General features: G+C 45.3%; 1 protein-coding gene and 1 long non-coding RNA gene across 2 annotated transcripts in view; one reads left to right on the forward strand and one right to left on the reverse strand.

Annotated features, from left to right (window-relative positions):
- Positions 1-2,210: 2,210 nt before the first annotated feature.
- LOC134758502 (uncharacterized) lies at positions 2,211-8,853 on the reverse strand. Its single transcript, XR_010133736.1, has 4 exons — positions 8,459-8,853; positions 6,020-6,103; positions 4,232-4,451; positions 2,211-2,650 (listed from the first exon to the last, which is right to left on the reverse strand). It is a non-coding gene; the product is annotated as an uncharacterized lncRNA (long non-coding RNA).
- Positions 8,854-9,083: 230 nt separating this feature from the next.
- WIPI1 (WD repeat domain, phosphoinositide interacting 1) overlaps positions 9,084-20,454 on the forward strand; it is a 37,036-nt gene continuing 25,665 nt past the window's right edge. Inside the window, exons 1-3 of the mRNA XM_004041103.5 lie at positions 9,084-9,284; positions 13,653-13,735; positions 15,748-15,917. Of these exons, the coding sequence (XP_004041151.3) occupies positions 9,205-9,284; positions 13,653-13,735; positions 15,748-15,917 (333 nt within the window). The 5' untranslated portion in view covers positions 9,084-9,204. The remainder of the gene's footprint in view (positions 9,285-13,652; positions 13,736-15,747; positions 15,918-20,454) is intronic.

The raw sequence follows: 20,454 nt of genomic DNA on the forward strand, positions 1-20,454 counted from the left end.
CGATTGTAATCTCAGCACTTTGGGAGGCCAAGGGGGGTGGATCACTTGAGGCCAGGAGGTAGAGACAAGCCTGGTCAACATGGCAAAACCCTGTCTCTACTAAAAATATAGAAATGAGCCAGGTGTGGTGGCAGGTGTCTGTAGTCCCAGCTACTCGGGAGGCCGAGGCACTAGAATCGCTTGAACCTGGGAGGCAGAGATTGCAGTGAGCCAAGATCGCACCACTGCACTCCAGCCTGGGTGACAGAGTGAGACTCTGTCTCAAAAAAAAAAAAAAAAGAGAGAAAACGTAAATAATCATTTCAATACAAGCAGAAAGGGTGTGTACTGGTAGGAAGAAACACTTCAGTGTTGTTACAGTGGACTCCAGCAGGTGGCAGCAATTAGGCATCACTCACAAGGGCCTTCATCAGCAGAAACAAACAACCCTATGGGCAACGCCTAAAAGGGCAGGTTTTCCGGGGACTCCCAGTAATTAATAGGAAAGGCTTTGGAGGGAGCTGTATGTTCTATAAAAGGTAGAGGAAGAAGCCGGTGAAATTTGGGTAAGTGATAACACAGGCCCATTTGCACGACAGGCCCATTTGCATGCAGAAGTCAGTAAGGCCAGGGGAAACCCAAGTTACACTGACAACCAATCTCCATGCTGACCTGCCTCTCCCAGTTCCCTCATGTAATAGGCCACTGAGTCCTATACATTCTACCTCCACCCACAGCAAGCACCTAAATTCCAGTGTCTGACTTGAACTGACATACCAGCCTCTCACCTGGTCTCTGCCCCCATCACCCGCCCCTCTCCGACATCCTCTACTGCTGCTGTAGGGAGCTTTCTAAGATGCAAGTCTGCTTTTGTGAATCACCACTGCCTGTACACTCACCACAGCTCAAGAAAGCTGAGACAGGCTGGGCGCGATGGCTCATGCCTGTAATCCCAGCACTTTGAGAGGCCCAGGCGGGTGGATCACCTGAGGTCAGGAGTTCGAGACCAGCCTGGCCAACATGGTGAAACCCCGTCTCTACAAAAAAAAAAAAAAAAAAAAAAATTGCTGGGCGTGGTCGCGCACCGCACGTCTGTAATCCCAACTACTCCAGAGGTTGAGGCAAGAGAATTGCTTGAACCCCGGAGGCGGAGGTTGCAGTGAGCTAAGGTCACACCACTGCTCTCCAGCCTGGGCAACAGAGTGAGACTCCATCTAAAAAATAATAATAATAATAGAAAGCTGAGACAATGTGCTTTGTTTTGCCCAGAAACAATCGGGTCTGTCTCCAGACATCTGTGCATTGCCCAAGAAAGTCCAAGGAGGCTCCCAGCAGAAGGGAAGCGTATTAAACCCTCATCAAGCCAAGAGATCCCATAGTACAAATGTTCAGCCAAAAATGTTAGCAGCAGAAGGGACCAGACAGACAAGGAGTAACTTATAAAAATAACCCGGCTGGGGCCGGGCGCGGTGGCTCACGCCTGTAACCCCAGTACTTTGGGAGGCCGAGGTGGGCAGATCACGAGGTCAGGTGATGGAGACCATCCTGGCTAACACAGTGAAACCCCATCTCTACTGAAAATACAAAAAAAATTAGCCGGGCGTGGTGGCAGGCGCCTGTAGTCCCAGCTACTCAGGAAGCTGAGGCAGGAGAATGGTGTGAACCTGGGAGGTGGAGCTTGCAGTGAGCGGAGATCACGCCACTGCACTCCAGCCTGGGCAACAGAGCAAGACTCCATCTAAAAAAAAAACAAAAACCCACACTTCCTCACCCTTTTCATTCTTAAAATGCTGTTTTTGATTGGTATACAAGACAGTTTTGCGGGGATGCAATGTCTTTAGACTCAGAATTTCATAATAGGAAGTGATCATTTTGTCCAGCTGTTCTTACACCTCGTTCTATGAAACGCTGGGCTCTGATAACACCTACAGGTAAAGTATAAGAGGAATGAACCTTTTCAATGTTAGGTTTTTTTTTTGTTTTTTTTTTTTGAGACGGAGTCTCGCTTTGTCGCCCAGGCAGGAGTACAGTGTGCGGCGGCACGATCTCGGCTCACTGCAACCTCCACCTCCCGGGTTCAAGCGATTCTCCTGCTCAGCCTCCCGAGTAACTGGGACTACAGGCACGTGCCACCACACCAGCTAATTTTTGTATTTTTAGTAGAGACGGGGTTTCACCGTGTTGGCCAGGCTGGTCTCGAACTCCTGACCTCATGATCCATCCGCCTCGGCAATGTCAGTTTTATTAACTTCCTGCAGCAAGAGGGTGTGCACATCAAGTGAACCATGAGGCATCTCAGTAAGAGGCTGTGGGAAAGGGCTTTTTGCCAGGTTTGTGTTAAGTGATGCTAGGAAGGGAAAGGTAGAAGAAACAGGAATCAGGTCAGGAATGGATGTGTTGTGAAGCAAGTGGTTTCATCATCGGATATCTCAGAAATTTTTGTTCAGCAAGTGGAGAAATCGAGTGGGTCTGGGAGAGGCTTTGATAAGAAAGGATTAGATACGCCAATGTCAGTAATTTTGCGCTACGGTGTGGCCTTGGGTTAAACACAGTTTTCGCCTGGCCTTGTGCTGGCCTTGTTTATGACTGTTGGGAACATTCCAGTCTGCTCATCTGAGCTGATTTCCATTTTCTCAGGTAGTAGTGGGCAGTAGTGAAGTAGTGGGTGTTCCTGGAAGAAAGGGAATCTATCTTTAAATAAGCTTGGAAAGTACTTGGGAAACAATGTTAAATAAACATAATGCTGGGCTTTCTGGAGACTTGAACGTGCTAAAGTGAATTGTGAATCTCCCAAGACACCTTCAATTTCTTTTCAACACAGCTGCCTGTGTCGAATTCCAGTGTAAGTCAGAACTTCCAGTGATTTCTCAGGTCACTCTGACCTCTTTGCCTGTAGTTCTCCCCACTCTTCTCCCCACTCCAGCGGCCCTGCCTCCTCGCTGCTCTTTGAGCTTTTTCCCATATGACTGCATAACCTGCTCCCTTTTCTTCCTGAGGTCTTGTTCAAATGGAAATTTTCAGTGGGGCCTTCCCTGCCCACCTTATGCAAAATTTCTCCTCCCTACACCCCATGCTCCCAAACACACTTTCACTGCTATACGTTTCTTAGCACTTATCACCATCTAAGATACTATACATCTCATTTTTCTTGTTAATGGTCTCTCTGCCCAGGTGGGCAGGGGGTTTTATTTATTTTGGACAGTGTCATATCCCTAGAACCTGGAGGCATGACTGGCACACAACAGGCACATGATAAAAATTGGTCAAATGAATGAATGGATGAATGAATGAATATACAAACTCCTTCCAAACTTCTCCTCCTTCAGAGGAAGTGGTGAGGGAGGCTTCTGTGTTTTCCATTTATAGACAGTAAAGACGTTTTGGAAAAATACACAAGGGAGGCTCAGAGACTTTTCTTTTGGGGCTTTAGTACTGGCTACCCATATCTTATCACTCAAGCCAGTGTTTCCTGAGGTGTCCCCCCAACCATCCTAGAACTAAATCATACAGACCACAAGATGGCACTGTTCACCAAGAATCTCGGGATTCTTAGCCACGCCCCTCTCACCCCAACCCCAAAGCCTTTGAATCCACCTCCTTCCCAGGGGTGACTGATTCTAGAGAATGATTACCACTCCCTACACCACCGCTAGACTAGAAAGAAACCTAAAGTCGTACAGCATGTTCCAACAAGCCATGCCCAGCCAGGAGCACAGGCTAACTCTGCTTGGGAGCAAAGGACGTTTTTGAATATTTCTAGATGTACCCTTGGTAAATGTAGGCAAAGTGCTGGTGCCCTTTGAAGAGCTGCAGGACTCCACACTCTCCCCCTTGTACTTGGCCCGTGGCCCTCTTGGCACAATTCTGCCTCTATCTCTTCACCCCTTGCTCCTCTGTCCTTTCATAGGATGAAGCACAGGTTAAGATGCCAATTCTATTTCCAGCCTTGAGCCAAAGCAGTCCAAGAGACAGCGTGACAGGCAACCTGGGCACCCAGTGGAAGGGACAGAATACAAACTACACCTGCATCAAAAACTGTCCTAGGGCCTTTGGCAACTTACTCGACAGTCTCCACTTTGGCATATGCAGCTGCCTGATGGGGATAAACATTCCTAGACCAGATAGATGTGGTTAGCGTCACATGAGAAGATGCATGACGCTCCAAACCAAGCTTTCTATAAAGCTTGGTTTTCTATTTTCAAGTATTGCCTATAATTATATTCTAAAATTTAAGGCAGGGTGATTGGCTGACCTGCTGAACCCATCTCTGTGTTCTTGACCAGTGCGAAGATGCCTCGGTGAACAAAAACACCTTGATTGAACCTCTCTGCACTGGCATGGGTAACAGACTCTCAGCTCCAAGGACATTAGCAAAAGCACTCGTAGAAAGCAACTGTCTTCGTGATCATCAGCCAATCAGTAAGCATTTACTGAGAACCTGTGATTCACCTTGGTGTTTTAGGAAGGCTATTCTGGAAGAAAAAATAAGACAGGTGAGGGGAGAGAATGAAGATTAAGACATCAATTCACTCTTTCATGAAATAACATTTTTCCTGACTCTTGGGAAGGAATATATAAGTCAAGGAATATTAGAAGTGTTGTTAGTTTTTGCTCCCTGTCTCTCCCCTTTTAATCAATAAATCCAGAAATAATGGTTCCATTTGGGGGACAAGGGCACATGATAGGGCCTCTTCATTCACTGCAGCCATGCTATCTCACACACACTGTCTATAATTAGAAACAGAAAACCCAGTTGCACCTGCTGCTCGGCCAGACTTCTGGCTGGGGCTTCCTGCTTGCCAATCAGTTCGATCATCTCCTTTCCCAGAAATCACCCCACAGCCCAACCCCTCCTCTTCTACCCTGGCACCATAGGGCTGACTCCTTGAGCTTCCTCCATGTACTGACACATCGCCCTTCCCTCCCTCTCCCTCTTGGCTCCATTGTCCCAAGGCCCTTCCTCCTTTACGCTTTCTCAAAGGGCTACCATACACTGGCCCATTAGAGTTCAACTCGTCCTCAGTTCACGTTCTGAGTGTTGCCCCATAGCAGAAAAGAAAAAGGAGATTATTTCCTGTAACTTGATTTTATAAAAATAGAATGGACTTTATAAAAAGAAGAATAGGACAGGAGTGGTGTTTGTTCACCTAGTAGTTACTTTAATTATAGATGGTTGGGTGCCATGAATGACCATATGGGGTGACAGGAGTGTTGCATCAGACAGGATGTCTCATTTCCACCTTCCCCTGTGAATGCCCTGTGCATGCCCTAATCAGCATTTTAAAATTACAACCTGATTGTTATACAAATAAGAAGTCTCTCCATTAGATGAATTGTGGCCTGCAATTTTGTATTACCAAACATGTTTTTAATTCCCAGAGCCCAGCTTTATTTTCCCAGATTTTGCTGACTGGTAAGTAACTTACTAGTTACTTACGAGTAAGTTTTCCTAGAAATAATGGAGTTTTTTGTTTGTTTGTTTGTTTTGTTTTTCAGGGAAAAGATAGACATTTAGGAATTTCAGTTGAAAGAAAGAGAAAAGGCCAAAATCTTATTCCCATTGGAACAAAGCATTGTCCCCTGCCCCACCTACCCCATTACCTTTTGCTGATGTTATTTAGTAGTGAAATTGCTGTTGCAAGAACTTGTAAGAATTAGGTTGCCCATAAGCCCAACATTCAAATCAAGAGTGTCCTCTCCCACAGAACCCAGAACTAGAATGTTAAAAAAGAAAAACCAGCCTGACATTAAATGGATTCAGCACCTCTTAAGTTATTTATAACCTTGTCCTTGGCTTTTTATATGAATGGACTTCTGGGAAATTTTTTGAGGGTGGAGCTCTTCAAAGTGGCTGCTTACACCTCTAACAGAAATCACAAACCAGCCCTCCACAAACCACATCCAGCTAGCTGATGTATTTAGTTTAGCTTACAAGGTACTTTTTGAAAATAAGAATTAGTTTTCATCATTTTTTAAATTTACCTACAAATACAGGTTTTTAATAAAATAGGCACAGATTTATATAAAAATACAGACTTACGTATTGTCTTGGGAAAAATGAAATCAGATGAGGCAGTCCTGAGATGTTATTTCCACATGGCTGGTGGCATAATGGACCATCAGCCTGGAAAGAAACATATAAGCGGGATCATTCACAGGAAAGGCTGAGGCTGGGAAGGTGACCATTTTTCTCCCGTGGCCATAGCTCTAGATCCAAACCTTGATTCCAGTAAGCATGCGGTTCTGCTGCTAATGAAAAGTGTCTGAAATGAAATACAACTTCCTGAATTCCTGACTGAAGGTCTAGTTTCTAAAAGCAACCCAGTGGGCTTCCCCTTCCCAACCATGAAATCAGCTTTGACTCTTCCCTCTTCTTCCCTGCCCCTCCCCCTTCCCCATCAGTTGCCATGCCTGTCATTTAGTCCCTCAAGACTCTACTGAGAATAAGGTAGCCACCAGCTACATGAACCCTTAAAATGTGGCTCATGCGAACTGAGATATGGTGTAAGTGAAAAATACACACCGGATATTCAATATTTAGTTCTGAAAAAAATTAAAATCTGAGGCCAGGCGTGGTGGCTCATGCCTGTAATCCCAGCACTTTGGGAGGCTGAGGCAGGTGGATCATGAGGTCAGGAGTGTGAGACCAGCCTGACCAACATGGTGAAATCCCGTCTGTACTAAAAATACAAAAATTAGCTGGGCATGGTGGCGGGGGCCTGAAGTCCCAGCTGCTCGGGAGGCTGAGGCAAGAGAATCGCTTGAACCCGGGATGGAGAGGTTGCAGTGAGCCTGGTGACAGAGCAAGAATCTGTCTCAAAAAAAAAAAAAAATTAAAACCTAAATTAACTGATTAGTAACTTTATATTGATTATCTTTATATTGAAATGATATTTTTGACATATTGGATTAAATAAATGATATTATTCCAATTAATTTGCCTATTTCTACCTTTTTAAATGTATCTTCTAGAAAACTGAAATTTACAATGTGGAGTTCACATTTGGGGCTCATTTTATCTACTGGACAACAATGCCTGAAAACAACTCTATGATTTGGTCTAATTTTCTGGCCTTGTTTTCATCACTTTAGCCTAGTCTCTCCTGTCCCTTTACTTCCAGAATTTCACATTAGTCCCCTAAAGACTTCTAGGTCTTTTCCCACTTCTAATTTGTTCTGCACACACTGGCCAAGTTTATCTGACAAAGACACTGCTTTTTTATCATGAAACACTCCTGCTCAAAAACTAACACCAGCTCCCAGATCTATCCCATAAAGTCCAAACTCTTAATAACAGACTGATAATAACAGCTTACACTTTGAAAACTTTATAGTACACTTCATGTAATTCTCCAAACAACGTAGCACCTAGCATGCCAGGTTCTAGGTTTTCTAACCAGGACAGAAATGACTGCAGCATTTGACAGAGCTGGAAGGTGGGGGGAAGAACCTTTGATCTGAAAGGTTACAAAAATGGCACAAAGTATCTAAACAGCAGTTCGATTCACTTCTGATAGTTTATACAACACCTCACAATCAGCCAAAGAGCAATAACATCTGTGAATCTATGAGCTGAACTATTTTTTACATCAGTGGAGAGAAAAAAATAATAAAGTTGAGAAAAGAAACTGTTACATTTGCATCTCAGAAAACACAAACCGGAAATCCAACCAGAAAGGTTTAGGTGAAATAGTGCCCTTTGCTCATCTATTCTAGGTCCAAGGTTATATATATATATATATATATATATACACACATAAAAGTAGCTTTGTCATAAACTGGGTATTAAAAGTGGGAAATGGGGAAAACCGCAATTACTTTTGCACCAACCTAATAAATTTGAATTATGCTGATTTGGGACACTGTCATATAATAATAACTAAAATATCATCTCAAAATTTGAAAAAATGAATTAAAAATCCATCAGCAGTTATACAATCCAAAGCTGGCAGAGCTCCTGCTTCATAAACCGTATTGACAGTAATTCCGCATGGAAACATGTACAGTACTCAGCTTTTAAAAAGAGATTCTTTGTTAAGGTTTATCTCGAATTACTTGAGTTTTGAATTGTGCTATATCTTCAAGACGTTACCCCTTTCATAAACTACACTGCCCTACACACACTTTCATTTTTTTCAGCAGCAGATCGGATAGGTCTTGTTTAGATACTTTGTGCCATTTTTGTAACTTTTCAGATCAAAGGTGCTTCCCCCCACCTTCCAGCTCTGTCAAATGCTGCAGTCATTTCTGTCCTAGTTAGAAAACCTAGAATCTGGCATGCTAGGTGCTACGTTGTTTTTGCAAATTACTGTTTAGCAGTTATTTAGTGCACAGGTTTTGAAAGCAGACATATACACATTCTACCATTTACTGTTACTTTAGACAAATTGTTTAGCTTTGGAGCTTCAGTTGCCTCTTCTGTATATTGAGCACAATCGTATTTTCCACATAAGTTTTATAAGAATTCAAGATGACATACATAGTACGGCGCGCTTGGCAAGTAGTGAGGGTTCTCAACCGCTCGGCAATGGATAAGATAACTTGCTATCTCTCTGGCTGAGGCAGCCCCATTTCAGGAGCTTCTCTCAATGCGGCTTGAGGACTCGACAAAAGGGTGGGGCTTTGGAGTCTAACGCTCTCTGCTAAACTCTGTAAGTTTAATAGGCAGAGTTACACATGGCAAGGCGTCTGGGCAGGGTGGGAACTAGCGCGTAGTCCTGTCACCCTTGCGGCGGCCCCGACGCAGTTGCCGGACTGAAACCAGCAGGTCTGGCCCCAGCCGCATTCGTTCTTCCCTCTCCCTCCCAGCTGGGCGGCTCCGGCAATGAAAACACTGCCACGTGGGCCTGCTGCCTTTGCGTCACGCGCCTTTGTCCAATGGAGAGCCGCGTTACGAAGCCAGGGGCGGGTCGCCAGCCGGGCGGGTCCGCCCACAGCTGCCACGGATTGGCCAAGGGGGGCGGTGCCCGCCTGCTGTGGCTTGGGCTCGTGGCCAATGGTGGCCGGAGGCAGGGGCCCCGCCCTGTCAGGTGCTCTGGTCCTCGGGACCAGCTGGAGGGGCGAGAAGGGGCGGGGCGAAGCCGGGGACGCGGCGGGGACGGGGCGGGGTAGGGGCGGGGTAGGGGCGGGGCAGGACCGGCGACCCGGCCCGTGGAGCCGGCGCGGGCGGGCTGCTGAGGTGGCTGTCGCCGGCTCCGAGCTGCGGCTTCCCGGGCCGAGCCCCCGATGGAGGCCGAGGCCGCGGACGCTCCCCCGGGCGGGGTTGAGTCGGCTCTCAGCTGCTTCTCTTTCAACCAGGACTGCACGTAAGCTGCGACTCGGCCCCTGCCAGGGAGGTGGGGGACAAAGTGTCAGGACCCAGGGTTGTCGTCCTGAGAGCAGCTTGTGGCTTGCGCCTCGAGGCGGCCTCGGTGGGAGGGCCGGTGGCTGCTTCGGACGCATTGGGATCTTGTTATCCCCGTACCCTTGCAGTGGGGTTTGCCCCACCCCCCACCCCACCCCACCCCACCCCACTCCCAGTGTCCTCCCAGAGCCACAAGGTTGGGCCAAGGGTGAAAGCAGGGAGTTCGCAAAGGGAGTGGTGGGGCTGCGGGGGCCACGGAATATGGGGGGAGCAGGGCGGTGGGAAAGCCAGTGACCAAAGTGGGTGTCTGGGGAAGAGAGACAGTGGCCAAAAGAAAGAGATGAGAAAGGAGAGGAAGTTGCAAATTGACCCAGGACTCTGTAGTTGGGGCCCAGGAAGATGAGAGTACAGGAAAAACTTTCTCATTTGTCCTTGAGCATCTCAACGTGGCATCTGGGCAGGGCCTCGGACAAAGAGGCAGCCTATCCCTGCGGCCAGGCCAGCCCCTGTCCCATCCCCGACGCAGGGCATCGTGCCTGCCCGCTCTGAATGGAAGAAACCTTTGGATTTCTTTGGCTGTTTTCACATCGCCCACCCAGCCAGGCAGGATCTCCTTCTCGGAGTCCAAGACTCTTTTCCCGGGCGCAGACTGCTTTCTCTCCAGGAAACAGGAACTCCACCCTGTTGTTTTTGAGTGGATTTTTAATGTTTTACTTTGATGTTCACATTTGGGCTTTGAGAGGGAGCTGGGCTGAAGTGTGTTTCAGGCATCTGCAGGATTCTGTGACTTACAGGCAAACGCCTGTTTCTTTCCCTATTTTCATGGAAGCGAGCCCTGGGGACCATATGGAATCATCTTTCTGGAATGTGCACCCTGAGCATCAGGCGGGGATGACCGATTCCCAGTTTCCCACTTCCTGCTGTACCAGTTTCTGTGCCTTGGCTGCTGGTGACTGAGCTATGCTAATATTGATCCTTCAGTAGTGTAATTAAGGCCATTATGTGCCATTAGCCACCCTGGCTTCCATTCCCTTTATGTTTCTGTTTAAAAACACCCGCTGCTGAACAATATGCCTTTGTTTGAAAAAACCATATGTGTAATCATGTAATCGAGTAGCTCTACAGCTTGGTTATTTGAGTGACTTTCAAGTTTTTCTTGACCACAATCCACAATACGAAATACGTATTGCAACATCACCCAATCCCCATAACACATACACTATTCACAAAATATCATGTGCAATTTTCTGTGTCCTTTTTTTTCTAAGCTGCTTGTGACTCACTGAATTGCGTTTTAGGATCCACTCATGAGTTGAGACCTGCAGTTTATAAAAATGCTGGTATAGATAAAATCCTGATGTTCTGTAAGAAACATTTTGCAAGAGGGCATGGCTGTTGAAATGCCTGGGTGATGTTTTCCTTCCCAATTGAACACAAGTTAAGAAAGGGGGTTAGTTTGCTTGTAAGTAGTAAATGTTCTAAATTCTGCTTTGTAACATCATTAGATTTGACAAAAAAGGGTGTTAATTTATACTCTAGTCATTAAATAACACAAAGTCCCAGCTTTCTACAGAAATTAAATAAGAATGTTATTTTCAAAACGGTAGGGTGCTTTGAAAGTTAATTTCCTTACTCCCTACTGTTAGTTTTATTTTCTTGGATGGAGGCTCTGCTGGGCAGCTTTGCCTTGCCTATAAATAAAAGTTCTTGTCACAGTCAGTTGCTTTGAGCCACAGAGGGTATGACACTGGATTTTAAAATAAGTCAAGCCCCTTACTGAATACATTTAGGTGTATTGCCATGTCTTTTTCTATAAATGTAGGCTGAATTTGGGATCCAGTATTTCCAAAGAAGGTAGGTGAAAACAGCAAACCCTTACCAGTCCCCTACGTTCATACTTCATGCTTGGTACTTGTGCTATACACTTTGGGTACATTTTTTTTTTTTTTTTTGAGACAGTCTTGCTCTGTCACCCAGGCTGGAGTGCAGTGGTGTGATCTTGGCTCAGTGCAGCCTCTGCCTCCCAGGGTTCAAGCGATTCTCCTGTCTCAGCCTCTCAAGTAGCTAGGATTACAAACGTGTACCACCACACTCAGCTAATTTTTTGTATTTTTAGTAGAGACGGGGTTTTGCCACATTGCCCAGCTTGGTCTTGAACTCCTGACCTCAAGTGATCCACCCACCTCAGCCTCCCAAAATGCTGGGATTACAGATGTGACACACTATGCCCAGCCTACTTTGGGTACATTTTAAATTTGATTAATGATAAATATTTGTCCCAAGCTCTGTTTCCATGAGTGGTGATTAGAATTTTGTTTCTACAGAAAGACTTTATTGGATGAAATAAGGTCTAAGTCTAAATTCCTTGATTCAGAGTCTTTTGTGGCCATTGATCAATCACGTAAAACATCACATAAAACATCACTCTGCGATTTTCTCATATGTAGAATTCTTCTGGTCCAGGAGCAGGGCTTATGTTTGAAAATTACTTTAAATTGCTGTCACTTTGCATTAATGTTATAAGACTCTAGTTACAGTATTTCTTTCCTTACCTGCAAACTTTACAAACCTCAATTCGCAGCCAAACACATCTATATTTATGTGAAAAAGTTTATGTGAAGAAAGTTTAAAAACAATAATCACTACAAAATATATTTTGAAGTTTTAAGATGCTCTGGGCTTACTTTCCCAGTTGCTGTTTGTCATCATGAATACCTCAGTCTAGGTACTAAATGCCAGTTCTAAGTGCACAGCTGCAAATGTCTAACCCACCAGTTTAGCTACTTAGCAGGTTGGAGGGCTGCGAGACGTCACCAGCTACCTTGTGGATTAAAAGTTTACTGTAGTTGCCCTATCCCTGTGTCCCAGGGAAGAACAAATGTCTGGGTAGGGAAAAAAAAATTCCAGGGAAAATCATGTGACCTTCTCTTTTTTAGGCTAGTGAAACAAGAGCCTTGGTCATCCAGGCTTGTAGTAGTAAGTTGCTTATTTTAGTATATGCTTCCCTGTAAAGAGTGAATTTCACCTTGCCTTCCAGAGAAGCACACTTCTGTGAGTGTGCTCCGGGTCAGATTCTGTTCATCACTTAGGTGCGGAGGGCACAGCTGGAAAGAGCTGGGTGAGGATTCCCAGCTGCTGAACAAAGTTGACTTTGATGTTTACTTTCAACACAAGGCCAAGAAAATCTGGATTCACGTCCTATCTTTATCTCCTCATTGAAAAATGAAAAATTAAGAGAACTAGATTTTTTTTAAGGGGCACTTTGATTGTCCCAGATAAATGTTTAGTTTGTATTTTGTTTGTTGGTTGTGATGATTGCTTTGTAGGACATAGTAGGAAGCAGAGTTCTCCAACTTGGGCTGCTCATTAGAGTACTTGAACTTAAAATCCAATTAAACTTCCCAGCTGAGTTTAATGTACATCCAGGTGTGAGAGCTACTAGTATGAAGTATCAGGACATTTTTCTGGAAACTGATGAAAGGAAGCATCTATTAAATTTTACCTACTAATGACCTACTATGCCTACTATGAAAGTGTATTTCTTAGACCAGGCACGGTGGCTGACGCCTAAGCACTTTGGGAGGCCGAGGCAGGTGGATTACTTGAGGCCAGGAGTTCAAGACCAGCCCAGTCAACATGGTGAAACCCTGTCTCTACTGAAAATACAAAAATTAGCCTGGTGTGGTGGTGCATGCTTGTAATCCTCACTGCTCGGGAGGCTGAGGCAGGAGAATTGCTTGAACCCAGGAGGCGGAGGTCGTAGTGAGCTGTGATGGCACCACTGCACTCCAGCCCGGGTGAAAGAGCGAGACTCCTTCTCAAAAAAAAAAAAAAAAAAAAAAGGAAAAGAAAAGAAAAGCATGTTTCTTCTTATAAGCAACAAACAAATAAAGTTATGAAGGAAAGAAAAACTGATTTATCTGGTAAAGTGCCTCTCAGACAACAAGAAGACCCCCTCGTTGTGTTGGAGGTAGAGCTTTCAGCTATTATGAATATTCTTAAACATTCCATGTTTCCTGTTATCTGCCCAGTGGGAAAAACATGTCTGCTAGATTTGACATTTTGTTGGATGACAGAGCTCATGCAGTTTCATGCCCCTTGATCATTTCACTTTTTTTTTTAAGTTGCCTTTGACTTTTTCTTCTTTTCTTTTACTCTTCCTGCCTGTCAAGACATGCGTGGCCATTTAGGAAGTTACCAAGGATCTAAGCTCCTGCAGATGCTTGTTTACCTGTACCCCTGAGGCTAGGGGGCAAAAGGCATCTATTTGCAGACAGATCTGTTGTTAGAATACCTCTCGTCATTCCCATGCTGTCATTATCCTCCACAGATCCCTAGCAATTGGAACTAAAGCCGGGTATAAGCTGTTTTCTCTGAGTTCTGTGGAGCAGCTGGATCAAGTCCACGGAAGCAGTAAGTGTGTGAGAGAGACCTCAGGGATCTGCAGGAGAACCAGAGCCTCCTTCTAGGCTTTAATCTGCGGTGCTACCAAGCTGCCTATTTTTCCCTTCCTTAGCCATCAAACTTAGGGAGTCAAGATTTTTAGATTTAAATATAAATCGTTGCCACTACTTGCTTTAAACCACAAGCACTTAGATCTGGCAACAGTTTAAGTAACATTTTCTTTTTATAGAAGAAATTATTTGTGTGAAATCCTATTATTGAGACTTTTTCACATGCTTATATGCACACTCATTAATTTTTATAACTGTCAAACCTAAAGGACACTTGTGACATTTTCTTTCTGTTTTTTTTTGAGACGGAGTCTTGCTCTGTCACCCAGGCTGGAGCGCAGTGGCACGATCTTGGCTCACTGCAACCTCCACCTCCTGGGTTCAAGTGATTCTCCTGCCTCAGCCTCCCAAGTAGATGAGATTACAGGCACACGCCACCAAACCCAGCTAATTTTTGTATTTTTAGTAGCGATGGGCTTTCACCACGTTGGCCAGGCTGGTCTCCAACTCCTGACCTCGAGTTATCTGCCCATTTTGGCCTCCCAAAGTCCTGGGATTACAGATGTGAGCCACCTCACCCAGCCACCTGTGACTTATTTTTGCCATTATATTGGCACCATAAGATACTGATAACATTGATTCAGTTTTGGAAGTATTTGTTTGAATAAGGCAACGGTATCCTATTTACATAGCCCATGTCAATGATGTTGAAGCACGTCTAGTGAACACTGTAAATAATTCACTAGAAATGTGACTTCCTTATTTTGTCAGGGTGATGGTTTATGCCATCATAATAGCGAACAATATACAACCTTTCAGTTTGCTGGAAAAAAAAAGTGGTTCAGTAAATAATATTTTGGGCTCCTACTTTATTTGTAAGATGTTATTGTTATTACACCATTTTTGTGAATTTTTTGCTCTATGTCTGTCCCACATTGTTCCCGGTGGGCCTTTTCCAAGTGGAAGAAAGGCACACATATGAAAAGAATGTGCTCAGAAAGACACCAAAGCCGTAACCTTTGTGCTCAGGAGAGTCATTAACTAACTTCTTCCTGAGTACAGAAGTACTTTCCTCGTCATAATACTGATGTCCAGATGGTTTTCAGCAGGAAAGAGATCCAGGGAGCACAGCAAGATGGGGGGTGGGGGGAGAACAGATTTAACTGTGTTACTGTCCCCACCCATATCGGCACCCCTCTAGCAGGACAGGAAGAATTCTGAAGCAGAAGTTCCCAACTGAGAAGTCACGCCTTTGAAATCTCTCAGGGAAAGGGTAGATGAAAATTGTTCAAATATTCCAAACACGTTTGACACAGCAAACAGTGGAGCCCTAGGGTCTGGAGGGGAGATTCTGCCACTCAGACAGCATCAGAGGCAGCTGTCTGCCTTTGCTCTGACTTGCAGTCTAGTTACTAGTGTTTTCTTTTTCTTTTCTTGAGACGGAGTCTTGCTTGTCGCCCAGGCTGGAGTGCAGTGGCGTGATCTTGGCTCACTGCAATCTCTTCCTCCTGGGTTCAGGTGATTCTCATGCCTCAGCCTCTCGAGTAGCTAGGATTACAGGTGTGCACCACCATACCTGGCTAATTTTTAAAATATTTTTAGTAGAGATGGGGTTTCGCCATGTTGGCCAGGCTGGTCTTGAACTCCTGGCCTCAAGTGATTCTCCTGCCTCAGCCTCCCAAAGTGCTGGGATTACTAGGCGTGAGCCGCCATGCCAGGTCACTAGTGTTTTCTTTACTTTAGATATTTGGAAAGGACTCTGAAAGTGCTCCCTGGGAGAGGGTAAAAAGCCACCTGGCAGGGTGGGGGGCATGGTGGATCACTGTCAATGCAAGCTCAGAGAGGGCGCCTGGCCGGCAAGACCCGGAGAACCTTTGGAACCTGGCCTGCGCCGGGCCCAGTGTCATGGAGGCTGGAATCCTTCTTGGAAGTGATCCATCCATGTAACCTCCCGGCTGCTTTTCCTCCCAGATGAAATCCCGGACGTCTACATTGTGGAGCGCCTCTTCTCCAGCAGCCTGGTGGTGGTAGTCAGTCACACAAAACCACGGCAGATGAACGTGTATCACTTCAAGAAAGGCACAGAGATCTGTAATTACAGCTACTCCAGCAACATCTTGTCCATAAGGCTGAACCGGCAAGTAAGTGGGGAAATCCCTCAGGGTTTCAAAGCTTCTGCTAACGGGAGCCAAACAAAAAGATGGACATCTTTCAAGATCAATGTCTGTAAAACAAGCTTCCAATTCTAATGAGAATGTTAACACTCAGGCCCCGTGTCCCGGGGGTATTGTAAACAGAGTCTACTCCAGGTGCTGGTTGTAACGTTGTTTTCGCTAGACCTCTGGCTCATGTTTCCAGAACGTTGGTCCCTGACTGGTAGGCTGCACCCTCTCCCTAGGGTACAGATTGGGCACCGCAGGGATGGGTCAGAGCTCTGGCTTGGACAGTCCCATGAGCCACCGCAAGAGCACCTTAAATCAGAGGAACGACTCTTCTGGTTTTGCCCCAGATAGTGTCATTCATTGCAGATGCTGGGGCGATACCACTGAGCAGGAGACGCCTGAGAATGAAGTGGGGGCTCCCTGGGTCAGGAAAGCTGCCCTTCTCCCACCACGTCCTCAGCTCTCCTGGAAGGTCCGCTATTCGGCCTTGGGTTCTCATTTTTCTTTTTCCCAGCTAACCCTTGAAGACTTTTGGTTTTTTTTGTAGCATTTTCTTTGTTGAAGGATTATTCTGATCTCAAATAGGCAATATGTTCTCTTTTAAAATATAAATTCTTATTCAGTAAGTATTGGGGGTGTTAGCAGATTTCCTTTTGAATTGCTGGGTTTTCGTTTTGGGTTGTTGTTTCTGTTTTTGAGACAAGGTCTTGCTCTATTGCCCAGGCTGGAATGCAGTGGCACAATCTTGGCTCACTGCAGCCTCCATCTCCCAGGCTCAAACAATCCTCCCACCTCAACCTCCTGAGTAGCTGGGACTACAGGTGGGCACCACCACGCCCAGCTAATTTTTCTGTATTTTTTTATATTGCCAGAGTGTATTCGTCTATTCTCACATTACTATAAAGAACTACCGGAGATTGGGTAATTTATAAAGAAAATAGGTTTCACTGGGTCAAGGTTCTGCAGGCTGTACAGGAAGCACGGCAGCATCTGCTTCTGGGGAGGGCTCAGGGAGCTTTGATTCATGGCGGAAGGCAAAGCGGGAGCAGGCGTCTTACGTGGCAGGAGCAGGACCAAGAGACGGGTGGGGGGTACTACCCACTATTAAACAACCAGGTCTCGTGAGAACTCACTCACTCTATGGTGGGGGATGGTGCTAAACCATTCATAAGAACTCTGCCCCCTTCCTCCAACATTGAAGATTACAATTCGACATGAGATTTGGGGAGGGACATTGATCTGAATCATATTACAGTGTTTCCCCATGTTGCCCAGTCTGGTCTCAAACTCCTGGGCTCAAGGATCCTCCTTGGCCTCGCAGAGTGCTGGAATTACAGGCATGAGCCACCACGCTTAGCCAAATTACTGTGAAGGCAGGGACTGTGCTGGTGTGTTCACCATTATACGACCTGGTAGAAAAGGCAGTGCTTGGTAGATACGTGCTCATAAATATCTGTTTCCTGACTGACTGTTAAATAAGTAAATAAACAAAGAGATTCTTTATGTGACCATGCAGATTTATCTATTCAATTAAGTATTCCCAGAGAGGTTGCTGCATTCATTGAGGACAATGTTTTCTTCTGTCTTTGTCTAAACTCTTAAGTACTAATTAATTTTTTTTTAACAAATGAGACAAATAAATGCTTTTTAAATTTATGAGAAGGAAGGGATTGTTTCTTTGAATTGATCAACTCTTTCAAATGAAAATCCACTTAAGTCCACCTAAAGCAGTGCGGTGAAAAATAGCTGGAGAAAGAGAAGTGGGACCTTTTAAGTAGGGAGTAGCAGGAGTAAGAAAGAAAAGAAACCCGCGTTCTTGGCAAGGGAGGGAAAGGCAGTTTGAGAGTTTTCTGATTGAAGGCTTTTAGATGAAATTCTTGACTCAGGTGTTTTCATTGAAATCTGTTGGTAGCAGATTAAGTTTCGCTGCTAAACTTTTTATCCTTGCATATAGTAGTAATCCGTATACAAGGTTAAATGTCTGTTTTTGGCACCTGATGATCTTTTTAAGATTCTTTAGGCAAATAATCTGTAAAGACCGGAACCCTCAAATAGCGTCTATTGTATTTGCTTGTATGATTTCTCTCTTTCTGTGTGGTATATTCATTAGCAAATGGGACAAGGAAGGCCTATTTGAGTGTCTGAGTCTGTTAACCTTTAGGTGCCAGCCTCCCCTTAATATAATACTCATTAACTGTGAGGTTCTCCTCCCCCACCTTCTAAAGAACACTGATGCACCAGGAACTGTCAGCAATTCATGGCAAAGCCATGAACCAAGATCTAACAGTTCTCGGAACCAAGATCTAATGTCGGAACCAAGATGAGCATCGGTTCCCAAGATCTAAGAGTTCTCCCTGCCTTTACATTTCTTCTCTGACAAGAATGATTTGAAACAGGTCTGGGAAGTATTGGGGGTTTGCTTTTCTTAAAACTTTCAGGTTTGGGACTTAAATTTTGGTTTAAGCAACTCAGCTGCTGCAGCCTCTCTTGCCAGGTAGGGATTCTGCGGTGTCTGGGAGGACTGCCCACTCTGGGGAAATGATAAAGGCCCAAGGGCAGTGTGTCCTGTTCTATTCTATAGCACTCAGTCTGCTACTTCCTCAGGCCTTCAGACAGCACAGTTTCTGTTTTGAAAAACAGGAAAAAGTTAAAGATTTGGATAAGGTGTTATAAGGATCCAAAATCCCTTTTATCTTTTTTTTTTTTTTTTTTTTTGAGATAGAGTCTCACTCTGTTGCCCAGGCTGGAGTGCAGTCTCAGCTCACCACAACCTATACCTCCCGTGTTCAAGCGATTCTCCTGCCTCACCCTCCCAACTAGCTGGGACTACAAGCACCTGCTACCACGCCCAGCTAATGTTTTTGTATTTTTAGTAGAGATGGGGTTTCACCATGTTAGCCAGGATGGTCTCGATCTCCTGACCTCGTGATCCACCCACCTCGGCCTCCCAAAGTGCAGGGATTACAGGTGTGAGCCACCGCACCCAGCCCCAAATCCCTTTTTTCTAAGTATATAGAAAGGAAAGGGCCAAGTGTGGTCCCAGCACTTCAGGAGGCCGAGGCAGGAGGATCGCTTGAGCCCAGGAGTTTGAGTCCAGCTTGGGCAATGTAACGAGACCTAGTCTTTACTAGGTCTTTACTATAAAAATAAATTAGCTGGGCATGGTGGCACTTGCCCGTAGGCCTAGCTACTTGGGAGGCTGAGGCAGGAGGATCGTTTAAGCCCAAGAGTTGAAGGCTGCAGTGAGCTGTGATCACGCTGCTGCATTCCAGCCTAGGTGACACAGCAAGACCCTGTCTCTATAAAAAATAAAAATTTAAAAATGTAAAAAAGGAAGAACACTTAGGAATTGTCATATGTTTCATTTTTAGTTAATGTTATTTCTCTTGTATTGAACTGAGGAAATATATTTTATGGAATCAAGACAATAAACCAGCTGTATGATGTATTTAGATTTGCATACTTTTACAGTTCTTTTGCAGTCTCCTCCCAGGGGCCCTTGCTATCCAGATGGAGGCTGATTGGCTCGAAGCCTCTGAGGCCAAATCTGTGGTGTTCTAGGGCAGATGCTATAAATATTTTGTAATTGATAAAAGGAGTTATTGCTTATAAAACCTAGAAAAGTAGATGAAATTCAAAGCAACAGACAAGGAGCTGAGTTGAAGGCAAGACCATGGTTCTGCGGGGGCTGAAAACTGATAGTTAAAAAAGCAATTAGCAGCATCGTGCCCACCCCAGAAGCATGCTCTCACACGAACTAAGAGTGCATCCTCGTTCCCTCCCAGTGTTTTCTCTCTGTTTCCCTCTGCGTTTAGTCTTATCTGCAGCCAGCATGAGGGTGACCTGAAATTCAGCTGAGTGAGCCGCAGAGCAGATGGTGCCATCAGAGCTCTTGGGAAAAAAATGCAGATCAGATCAGATGGGCTAGATGTAGATGCTGTTCCTAGGAGAGGCATATGTCAAGGCCCCGCTATCCCAGGGATTGGGTGTGGGGCTGGGAGGGGACACAAGAGGATATCAGAAACCTCTGAACAGAAGGAAGCATAGAACCACGTAGTTCTAACCACGGCATGTGCTGGCAAAAGGCACAGTGATTGGATAAGTCAGAGAATATTTCACAGAGGAACACTCATATTTATCATCAATTTTGAGACCCTGTTAGAATTTTTTTAACCCTCAGTCCCCAGTCTCAGACCTACGACAGAGCCTTAGGTAAAACTGAGAAAGGGCCGGGCACGGTAGCTCACGCCTGTAATCCCAGCACTTTGGGAGGCCGAGGCAGGAGGATCTCTTGAGCTCAGGAGGTAGAGACTAACCTGGACAACATAGTGAAACCCGGGTCTCTACAAAAAATACCAAAAAATTAGCCAGGCATGGTGGCGCACACCTGTAGTCCCAGCCACCCGAGAGGCTGGGGTGGGAAAATGGACTGAGCCCCAGAGGTTGAGGCTACACTGATCTGTAATCCTGCCACTGCACTGCAGCCTGGGTGACAGAACGAGAACCTGTCTGAAAA

The sequence above is a fragment of the Gorilla gorilla genome, chromosome 4, assembly GCF_029281585.2.
Source record: "Gorilla gorilla gorilla isolate KB3781 chromosome 4, NHGRI_mGorGor1-v2.1_pri, whole genome shotgun sequence".
Lineage (NCBI taxonomy): Eukaryota > Metazoa > Chordata > Mammalia > Primates > Hominidae > Gorilla > Gorilla gorilla.